General features: G+C 37.8%; 1 protein-coding gene across 1 annotated transcript in view; it reads left to right on the forward strand.

The window, feature by feature from the left end:
• The window catches only part of lekr1 (Leucine-, glutamate- and lysine-rich protein 1), a 127689-nt gene that overhangs the window by 93310 nt on the left and 22238 nt on the right, over window positions 1-12141 (forward strand). Inside the window, exon 7 of the mRNA XM_016254310.1 lies at window positions 11969-12062. Within this exon, the coding sequence (XP_016109796.1) occupies window positions 11969-12062 (94 nt within the window). The remainder of the gene's footprint in view (window positions 1-11968; window positions 12063-12141) is intronic.

Raw genomic sequence — 12141 nt, forward strand, 5'->3', positions numbered from 1 at the left:
GGCTTGCTAAAACTGCTCCAGAGTGTCCTACAGTAGACCCTGTTGAGATCCTCCATCACCCTCGGCAGCGGATGCGGCGGAACGTCCGGTGCCGGGCCTTCATGATGAATCCACGGGAACCGTGGAAGGCTGAGTTCCATATTGAGACCTAAGCGGTTCTCGTATGTGTATAGTCCACGGTATAGCCATAGAGCCCGTGTTTCCCAGGCAGACTTCTACCTTTCCAAGAGGGTTACAATCACCTCCAGTTCTCCATATACACCTAAGCGGATGCTATATATGTGTTTGCTTCCGAAAACTCCTTCGGGAAAGATGGGGCTTCCGCAGCGTCCCTGTTCCAAGTGGAGCGGGTACGTTTTCCCAGTATTATCCAATCTCACTTAATACCTTTGAAAAATGGTGAGTGGAACTACTTGTCCCGAGCCCCGACCTACACCAGATAGGGGCGCAGGCGGCTCGCACAGGTCACTGGAAGGGGCAGCATCATGGCGCTTTGGTAGGGATCCCAATTCGTACAGTTAAGTATGGTAACCCTCGTTCCCTGAAAGAGGGAACGGAGACGTCACGTCCCGTCGCCACGGTTCCTGTACCACCGCTGAGCGGCCGGGTCGCCGGCTCGGCTCCTCAGCGAAAACCTGGTATGCATTGCACCTGCTGCCTTATTATACTCCGTCATCAGGTTCCTTAGAAGGGCTAGGAGGTTGAATCCTTCCCGGCCCCCCTCTATACACTCTAGTGCTAAAATCACTACAGCAGGGCCCATTCGAGCCTTTGCATTGAAGCGATATCCCAATTCGTCGGTCACCGACGTGACGTCTCCGTTCCCTCCTTCAGGGAACGAGGGTTACCATACGTAACCGAGATAATATCCATCTACATTCACTTATAAATAAATAAATATACATAAAAATGAAATTAATACTAATACTAGCTAATTCTGAGAAAAAAAGCAAAAAAACAATATATATAATGTTGTGACAATTAAAAATGCTCAACAGCAATAATAAATATAGCCGGTGCACAAACACTTCCTCATAACATTGAGGTTGGTGGCTCTTGGCAATGTATTGTTATTGCTAGGTGGTTCCTAAGCTATTACTAGGGTGTTCTAAATGGTTGTTAGGTTGTTTTATATGGTGTTCTGGGTAATTGCTAGGGTTTTGCCTACCTGATCTCACAACGAAAATGTACCTGTGGGAACTTTTTCACAAGATGCAAAACACATACCAATAAGTACACATCACTGCAGTTTCCAACTGAAATTAACACTAGAGGTGGTAAAACAGCGAGCACTCGTAATAGTTTTTGTGCACAGTTATGATTACAGCGCCATTTGTTTCGGTTTTCTGGATATAACAAACTTGCTCGGAATAACTTAGCTGGCACGGAATTAGACATAGAATGTGAAATCCTTGGGTACGAATCCCATGAAAAACATGACTCACGATGAAAGAGCTGAAAGATGAGAGATCGAAAAACAAGCTAAAACGGCGTGTGTGCGATTGCGTTTTTACGTCACATTTAGTTTTGTTCATACTATCTGATAGGTTTAGGTGTAGTGCAGATCTTATTTTAAAACGTCACGGAGCATTACAGTTATAGTGCCACTCAATGGACATTTCAAGTCAGATCTGCGGTGACAAGTACAAATTCAGCTTCACATAAAACATACCATATCTACAGTGGGTACGGAAAGTATTCAGACCCCCTTAAATTTTTCACTCTTTGTTATATTGCAGCCATTGATCTGTTCTGGGAGGAAAAAAACTATCACTCTTTTCGCTCCACTCAGTGAACATTTCACATCGAATATGTCACGAAATATACATGCCATGGCGCTACGTATTTCGTATCTTGCTAAAAAAGTCCCCACAGGTACGTTTTCGTCATGAGATCAAGTTATTATCCAGGTCAGATATGAGTAAGAAAATGACTAGCCAGCTCATTGGTCACTGCTGAGAACAACTAGGGCCTGTCACAGCAACTGTTCAATATCTTCAAACATGCCTTTGCAAGCATGGCTTTGTTTCATGAATGTTTCCCAGTTTTACTGTTGTAGTATGCAGTGTTCTCTACTCAGTCCACTGCAATAACTATTTCTCAGAAATTTTCCTTTAGTTGTCAAGTGGACATTTGGTCAAGTGCTATTCAACACCTTTCATTTCAGCCTAAGGCTAACACTTGATTTTCTAAAAATGTAGTGGTCTAATCAGAGGCCCCTGGGCTACAGCGTTACAGTAAGCCCCCCCCTTCTCTAGATAACTTGTTTTTTTAAGCTTCCTGACAATTATTTTTCAAATTTCGATGTTTTTTCTTGTTGCCAGTTAACATTCACAACACTGTTCTGCGTAAAATGTGAATATAGGCCTAAGTGAATATGCAAATTATGATTAGTTTTTTGCCAGAAGGTGGAGCTTGTGGAACAGCAGAATTATAGCTGTTACATAAAGTAAACATTACCAGTATATTACAGGCATTATACGGAGGTAACATGAAAAGAAAATGCCATCAAATCTTTCCTGGTCAAAATGTGAGATTTCAGGTATGATTTAAACACCATATTACACAAATATGCATTATTCATCATCCGTAGATCAAAACAACACTTGGCAAGTTGGCATAAATGTGGGCTATTTGGTGATTGCTAACATGCAGCGTTTTTATTTTGAAACATGCCGTGCTCGCCTTTAATTAATTAAATCATAGCCGTTTAAAGTTTAATGATCACATATGAGCAATGGGAAGATTCCTATTCTTCCATCCCCGGATTTGAAATTGAGACTTAAGCAGCATGATGGAACACAGTGACTGAATCTAAAACCTTCAGCTGGCACACAGATTATATCCACGCAAGTTACTGAACTCTCACTGTATGACGTTACAGAAAGTTGTCTGGTCCAGCTCCTATCACGCAACAGTGCTGTGTTTCTTGTTGTTCTGCACGTTAACATACAGACACTCTTGTGCTGGGCTTCTTTACTAGCGCATGCATTGTGCATTCCGCTATATCGGTGGAATACTTGGAACATACCAACTATACAAAATGTATGGGGGAAACCTAAACTGAACTATTAACTACATACTACAACCAGGGCGTCACTGAACATGAGTGTGTGAGTTTGTTTACAGAATTCTGTTGTCACTGCTGCAAACTCCCATATATACACATAATTATTCGAAAACTATAATTTCCCTGCAGCCAGTAGGCCCCCTTCCCAGTGTAGGCCTCTGTGCGTTAATGCGTCCCTGGGTCTAGTCATTGAGCAGTCAAGCCGATTTTCAGACATGGGCTTTGTTAGGCAGGCTCATACTTGTGCTGCAGGTGAGGAGGGGACAGAGGTCGCAGGTGTTTGAGTAATGAGATGGAAATGAGCATTTAAGCTGTCATCCTTTAAGGAACAAGGATGTCAGACTCAGCCAAAAAACTGAGCTTAATTAGATTGTTAAAGGCACGAGGGGGAAATCCAGCTTGCCTTCAGAAGCAGTAATAATCACAAATAGCAGTAAAAAGCGAGTCAAGATGTAGACAGGCATAATCATTATAGCTTTCCTTTAGATTGTGCATAAACTGATGAAAAAAAAATACAACAGAGATAAAACAATTATTTAGAAATGTGAGATTAAATCAATCGATCAGTCAATCTTCTAAAATATAACTTTCCAAGAGCAACACCAGCAGGTTTTAGATGGAGGCAGTTTTTTTTTTTTAGTAGTATGAGGTAAATGTTTCTTCAAAAAATAAAAAAATCGGAGGGGACTGTATGTTCAAACAATGAATAAACACATTGAAGAACTGCAAATAAGTTAACGATGTCCTGACCGTGTGCTTGTACTGAGCGTGCTGTTTTACTTCAGAGGGACAAACGCTGAGCAAGCACACTAAAAGGCAAGTGATTTGTATTCCCACACACATTCACAGGCATACAATAACAGCGTCCTGCAGTAACCACGCTTTGCCAATTATCACAGTCCTGGCTCGTGCATTTCTATCGGCTAAAGCAGGAAAGATTCTGACCCCCATTTTGCTCTACAGAGAACATTTTGTCCTCCAGCTCTCTAGAATCCCTACCCACCAAACAACTGCTGCTTCAGCCTTTGTATAAGCACTGAATAATAAGAACAAACCCCTCTTTCATGCATCCGCCCAGATCACAATGACACTGTTGATGTTTTTTTATAGACTCCCACAAGCACGGCCCAGGGTCATACAACCACAGTCACTGAACCCCTGACACCAGCTGACAAAAAAACAGTTCAAAGACTGAGAAAGGCAACATTAAGTTATTTTAGAGACAGAGTTTTAAATCTTTGTTAAAAAATAAATAAAATAAAAATAAATAAATAAAGCAAGCAGCTAATAGGCAGTTAAGAGGCCTGTAATTGAAAGTATACATCATTTCTGAAGCAAATACTAGAGTATGCATACAGCCGAACATATAGCCTTACTCTTCCTGAACCTTAGAGGACCACTATACTGATCAGGTGGTTCAGTATGGTTAGGGTGTAGGGGTGGGATTTAGGGAACTGTCACGAATCCGGTCAACGAACTTTCCTATTCATTGACTCTCGCACTACACAAACTGTTGCATAGCACCCCGGACTACATTTCCCATCATGCATTGCACTGATTGCACTCAGCACGAATTGCACACACCTGTTTACACTGATTGCACCCAGCTGTTTCATATCACTCCCTCACTATTTAACACTCACTCTGATCCCTTCCCTCTGCCGAGTATTGTTTCAGCATTTATCACTCTCCTAGAGATAGCTACCTTACGGAGCCCTTGTCATAGCCTTAGCCCTAGTCGTTTGCCTTAGCCTTAGCCTTAGCGGTTTCTGATCTTCGCCTGGTTCCCTGGATTCACCCCTTTTGTCTTGCCCCTTTTGATTCTGTCTGCCGATCGTCGACCTGTGCTAGCCCTAGGACTATTCTTGTGTTTTGCCCACCATATACCTGTTTGCTCTCATCTGACCCATGCCTGCTGTATGACCACGTCTCTGCCTTTGTCTAATAAAGCTCTGCGAATGGATCCGCAAGTCTCACGTCTCGTCAGCCCCGTAACAGGAACTATTTATGATTTTAATATATAATCATACACACTGAATATGTTATTTACAATATACTAAAATATGCCAGTGTGCAAACAGTATTTATAGCATAAGTATTAATAGCATCTACAACACTCTATTAAGCATCTAACTACTATTTACATTTAGTGCAAAGAAAATACTGTTACTGAAAATGTTTTTAGTTAGTGTAAATACCACGTAATGCTATTTGTACTTAGTGCAAATGGCCTTTGCCATACTTTGTCTTTTTATAATTGTTTTTAATTTAATTTCATTGAATTTGTCAAAAGTGACATTAAAGATTTTTATTATATTGTTACAAAAGATTTCAAAGAATCCTGAAAAAAATGCATATTTTTCACAAAAAATATTAAGCAGATCAACTGTTTTCAGCATTGATAATAATGATAGATGTTTCTTAAAGCACCAAATTAGCATATTAGAATGATTTCTGAAGTATTACGTGACACTCTAAACTGGAGTAATTTCTGCTGAAAAAAGTGTTTGCCAGCACAGGAGAAAAATGTCATTTTAAAATATGTTAAAATAGAAAACTTTTTGGCTATAATATTATTTCATAAAATTTCATAACATATTTAAAACAAACTGTTTTAACTGTATTTTTGTCAAATAAGTGCTTGATGAGCATGAGAGACTCAAAAATCTGAGAGAAAAAAATTGAGTATCAGAGTGGTCTGTTTAGTCCTGATATTGACATTTGTCTCAGATGATCACAAGCAAACTGTGATAAATGGAGGTGTAAATGGGACCCAAAATATTTTGTAATCAGAACACTCAAATCAAATCCAGAATTAGTCAGAAATACATATGATCAAATGTATTTATTAATTTAAAGATTATTTTATATTTAATATGTTACCTTAACTGCCCATATGAGAATAAACAGCTGTACAACTACTTCATCTAACTACTATTTTGTGTCCAAATTCAGTCTAATCATTAGACAGATGATTGTAAATAACCTTACCTCGCTACACTAGCATGTTTAGTTCTTTGTATTTTTTTGAATGTTTACATGCCACAGACATGAATGTTTGGGAATGTTTACAGTATGTCAGTCAGGAGACTAATTATTTATTATCATTCAGATCAATATACAGTATGCATAAAATTTCAGCTTGTATGTGATTGTCATTAACAGGCCTCATTTGTCACTGCGTCTATTGGCTGCAGGGAATTGCTGTCATTAATTGGCAAAGAGATTAATGCCAATAACAACAGACTCATTTTGACTGACAGAAATATCATTTTGAAATCTTCTGATGGAGATTATGAGGCAAAAGAAAAGATAGAGAGAGATGAGTGAAGGTGGAATAATTTAGAAAAACATACTGTAATGAGAAGATGGTGTACAGTGTGTGTTGACACTGAGTCTAATCTTAAACAGTCAGTCTGAGTGAAATGAGCCGAGGTTGTCTGGAGATACAGACATACACATAAATGTTGGACTTGAAATAATGTGTAAAACTCATGCATTAACTTCCACACAGACAGGCAGATATTTTTCAGTGAAAACTACAAGAATAAAGATAAACAGAAGTGCTGAGATAGACAAATTGAAAAATAAAAATAGGAAATACAGTAGTTTTCAGTGTTACAGTTGTTGGAACATAGAATAAAGTTTTGATATAATGAAGAAAGTCAGCTGTCAAAAGCTGTGATACAATAACTCTATTTATGAAGAAGTATTAACAGGTTAGAAAATGAAATGCCAAAGCTGTATTAGTTTTGTAACAAGAAGTTGTACATAATTTGGAAGCAGCAAGTTCTCTTGTTTCTATATTTTCTACTTCTTAGTATGGAAAACTGTTTCTACTTCAGAGTGAAAAGTAATTAAAGGGGTCATATGATGCGATTTAAATTTTTCCTTTCTCTTTGGAGTGTTACAAGCTCTTGGTGCATAAATAAGATCTGTAAAGTTGCAAAGACTAAAGTCTCAAATCCAAAGAGATATTCTTTATAAAAGTTCAGAGTCAGCCGCACCTACCTAAAACGGCTCGTTCTAACACTCCCCCACATATCTACCTCACTATGTGGGAAGATTTGCATAACACCGCCCAATGTTCATGCAAAGAAAGAATGCGTAACTTTTATTCTCACTGTAGTATTGTTGCCGCTGCCACCATGTCGTGAAGACGCTGTGTGCTTTGTTGTGAAGGCGAAACGACTTTGTTTGGTCTTCCAAAAGAGGACAATATCCACTTCGTCATGCCTAGAGCTGATCCGTGCTGGTCGCTGAGGGAATACATCAACTTTCACCGTGGACAAAGCGGAGTCCAGCCCGGGGTCCGTCACATGTGGTTGCTGCTCATTCGTCGCATCCGCCGGGCGCGCTATTCTCAACTTTCACCGTGGACAAAGCGGAGTCCAGCCCGGGGTCCGTCACATGTGGTTGCTGCTCATAGGCCGCTGTGTTTTTCGTTGTGAAAGCGAAACTACTTTGTTTGGTCTTCCAAAAGAAGGCACGACTACAAATCAATGGTTAAGTTGTATTTACCAGACTGTTCCAGAACAGTTTAACCCATATATCCAGATGTGTGCAGCACATTTTATGGAGGACTGTTTCCCGATCCTGGGAGAGTAGACGTCAACAGTATGTGAGGGGCATAACATTTCCCGAGGTATTTGGCCAATCACAACACATTGGATAGCTGACCAATCACAGCACACCTCACTTTTCAGACCGATGAGCTTTGTAAAAATCGACGCGTTTCAGAAAGGCGGGGCATAGAGGAGAAACAATAATGTACAGTATGTGGAAAATAATGTGCTTTTTGAACTTTAAACCACATAAACACATTTCATTACACCAAATACACAAAATAATGTTCGTTTTAGCAGCATCATATGACCCCTTTAAGGAATTTAAGATATTGTTGCAATTGTGAGATATAAAGTAACACTGTGAGATATATATATATATATATATATATACTTATTTTTTTTTGTAATTTTTATTTAGTTAGTTATTTTATTTAGTTTAGTTATTTAATTTAGTGTTTGTTATTTTTGTCAGTGTTCTGTAATATGATATATTACAATAATAATGAACGTGCACAGTATAGTTACCTTGAGTTTACCCTTTTTAGCGTCTTTTCCATCAACCGTTAAATATTTACAATATGTTTGGTGCATTAAAATTTTGTGTGAATTTTCGCATTGGTTTGAACAAAAAATTTTAAACAGCTATTCACATTTTCATATTTGCCATGGAAAACAAAACAAACAAACAAAACAAATACTAATTCTGGACTAAACCATGCCAGTCTAGAAAAGCTAGATTGGTGGAAAATGTTTGGATTCTTTATTATTGTTCTTTATGTTCTTCTGCACTTTATTCAAACATTTGTTTACTTCATTCATTATGTATTGTATATTGTTACATTGTATTTGTATGTTCAGTGTTCGTTTCGTTGTATGAAAATGTTATTAAATGTATTATTAAGAGCACAGCACTGAATATTTCAACCAGTTTTTGTAATATAAAATTGTGATATGACAAGACATGATACGAAAATATGATACTACAACATGCCATTTTTCATAACTATGCCACTTTTTTTATCCTGTCACTTATTTTTTATTTATTTTTGTTCCCATTCAGTCTCATACCTGTGAGTGGTTACATATTTAGTGTCTGTGACCTCAACCTCAAAGCTGTGTTGAAAATCCCAGTTACACTAGACTTCTCTCAGAACTTTTTTGGCATGTGTTTTTTCTCCTCCCCTCCAACTTCTTCCATTTTCAGAGCATTTGCTTTCTATCTGCCACTCTGATAATTTCCCATTGATTTGATTACACAAGTTCAGTGAAGTGTGAACATTCCAGACTGGGCCTATTTAACACTTGTATTTCTGAGAGCCACTTCCTCCAGACATCCCCATTATAGGCCAACTCTCTCGAGACCCATCACATAACTGCTGTCAGAGAGCTATGTGTCTGTCAGTCCCCAACCTATCTAACATTAATAGTATGCCGCCTCACGGCACGTAAACCCCTAGACCGGCAAGATGAAACGTTCCCTCTCTCTTTGGGTGGAAAAAAAGAGATTACGCCTGGAATCTTTTGCTCGCTCACTCTATTTTCCTCTCTGTGTGACTTCCTCTCTCTCAGGGGAATTACGGCGACCTCCATTAACACATACTAGGGTGTATCCAAGTTAATTTTAGCCTATTATGCTCATTTAAGGTCTGAAATGTTCTGAATATCTTATTCAAGACACACATTTTAACTAAGAGAGGTTAGGTCAGGATAGGTGGATGTAGGAATGCGGGTATGTGGCGATCTGATTCAATCGGTCTGTTTGGACTTTGATGTTTCTCCTGAGCTGTTTGTTTGTTTTTGTGAGTGTCTCAGTCTTCACCAATCCGTGATGGAAGTAGTCTGTCTACGAAGTCACAGTTTATGTCTCATGGGAGGAATGTTTGAGCCACAGAGGAATGTGCAGTAAAAATGGAATTTCTGCCAAGCTGTCTGTCTGTCTAGTCACCAGCATTTTTCATATCCTCGCTGTCTGTCTCAGCTAATAGCAGAAGAGCTTTTCAGAGGCTTTTGTTTAGATCTCGACAACAAGAAGTAGGTTTTGATGAGTCAAACCATAATCACAGTTTAAACGTGATGACAAACAAGAAGAGAGAACACTCTTGGAAGGTTTGTCTGTTAGCCATGTCTACTGCATGTATGCATATTAATTATTTAGAGAATGTATCTTTAAAACAAATACTTTTTTATCTTACATTTTATTCATACATACTGTTTTAAAGTTCGGGGTCAGTAAGATTTTTTAAATGTTTTTGAAGAATTCTAAAAATACATAAATATTGTAAAATAAATACAAATAAATATTATATATATACAGTGGGGCAAAAAAGTATTTAGTCAGCCACCAATTGTGCAAGTTCTCCCACTTAAAAAGATGAGAGAGGCCTGTAATTTTCATCATAGGTATACCTCAACTATGAGAGATAAAATGAGAAAAAAAAATCCAGAAAATCACATTGTAGGATTTTTAAAGAATTAATTGGTAAATTCCTCTGGATAATTGTTTTCTATTTTAAAGGGGTCCTATTATTATTTTTCACTTTTTCAACTTTAGTTAGTCTGTAATGTTGCTGTTTGAGCATAAAAAAAATCTGCAAAGTTACAAAGCTCAAAGTCCACTTCAAAAGGAGATATTTTATTTAGCAGAAGATAAAACTTTTCAAAAACTACAATGAACGACTCGTTTGGACTACAACGCATATTTTCTGGGATTTGTGATATCACAAATACTGACGAATGGGACGAGACCTGGTTGAGCTGCACTAGAGAAGGCAATGAGTGTTATCACTATATTGGAGACATGCTAGCTTTCCCAAGGCAGACGAACTTAGAGTGGTTACAATCATCTGGGTTTAAATCGCACTCAAATTGATTTGATTTTGACGCAATATTTACACTGAAGCTCGCAGCAGGCGGCTATGGTAAGGGGCATGACGTTTCCCGACCAGGCGCCGAGTGGTGCCAATCACAACACACACTGGCCCAGCTAACAAATCACAGCACATTTCGTATTTCAGAAGGCGGGCCTTCATTTGATACAGGAACTATTTCGAGCCGTTCATGCCAGACTGGGGAGAGAGGTGTTGTAATAATATAAAATATGTGAAAAAGAATGTGTTTTTCGTACAACCTAGTATGAGAGCCTGTTCTAGTACACCCCGCAAAACAAAATCAAGACTTTGTAAAAGAGCATAATAGGACCCCTTTAAAAGCTGAATTTTCAGCAGTTATTCCAGTCACTCCAGACTTCAGTGTCACATAATCCTTCAGAGATCATTCTAATATGCTGATTTGCTGTTCAAGAAACACAATTGGTTATTATCAGTGCCAAAAACAATTGTGTCGCTTAATATTTTTGTGGAAACTGTGATTTTTTTTTTTTTTTTTTTTTTTTTTTGCAGGATTCTTTGATGAATATAAAGTTGAAAAGACACACACAAAAAACAGCATTTCATAATGAAATCATTCATAATGTAAAAGTCTCTATTGTTACTTTTGATCAATTTCATGTATCCTTGCTAAATAAAAGTATCCCTTTCTTTAAAATAAAAATCTTACTAACCCCAAACATTTACATAGTAGTATTATATTTTAGTAGTATATTTTATTATCTCTTCTTACTGATTAAAATATTTCTATCAAAGCTAATAGATAACAATTTACAAAAAAATAAAAAAGATACTCAGTCTTGCCACAGTTTTAGCAAGAAGCAGAACTTTTTTTTCTGTCTGCCACCTACTTGACAGCTTGTGTTTACTATGAATGGTGTATTAGTCTTCAGCTAGGATTAATAGTTCTTGTGAATTACTCATTACTGCCTGACTTTGTTGACTGTTTTTTCAGGGCCCCTTCTCATTTCCTTTGTAATTTCTCTTTAGCCCTGAGGCTGCAGACTGACATTAGTCATAGTTTTAAATCAATAAATGTTTTATGGCATGACAATTAACAAAATTATTTTTCAAAAAGTTGTTTTCATAACAACTGGATCATAAAATGTTCTTGCCCATAAATGCGTCAGTAAATGTGTCACTGTGACTCTTTGAAATGTACAGTTAAGAAACCTTACAGTATGTCCCAATGGCCTAATATTTCTCCTCTGTGTTATCTGTAATATTGAACAGATCAGTCATATAGTGGTTTTAGAAAACTCGTGTCCTGACAGGTATGACGCCATGAGTCAAGATTTTGATAATGATGCTTACGTTTTACATTACGTTTGATCATTTGCTCAATGACGTTAAAGCATTCACTTATGCTTTTATGTTATCCAATATGTTGAGTTGACTTATATAGTCTTCTGTTGGTGTATTTACTGTAGACTTTCTTTTCATAGGGAGGAGCTGAGGAGAACTCATGTGGGAGAATTGGAGAGACTGGAGGAGAGCTTTAGAACGAGGCTGAAAGCTGCAGAGGAGCAGAGTTCAAAGGTGAGGTCACAAAATACAAATAAAAACCTTTTAAATTGATGTGAGATGAAAATGCAATTTGTCTCTCAGAATGATTAGA

The sequence above is a fragment of the Sinocyclocheilus grahami genome, unplaced genomic scaffold (genome assembly GCF_001515645.1).
Source record: "Sinocyclocheilus grahami isolate Dianchi unplaced genomic scaffold, SAMN03320097.WGS_v1.1 scaffold1237.1, whole genome shotgun sequence".
NCBI classification, from domain to species: Eukaryota; Metazoa; Chordata; class Actinopteri; order Cypriniformes; family Cyprinidae; genus Sinocyclocheilus; species Sinocyclocheilus grahami.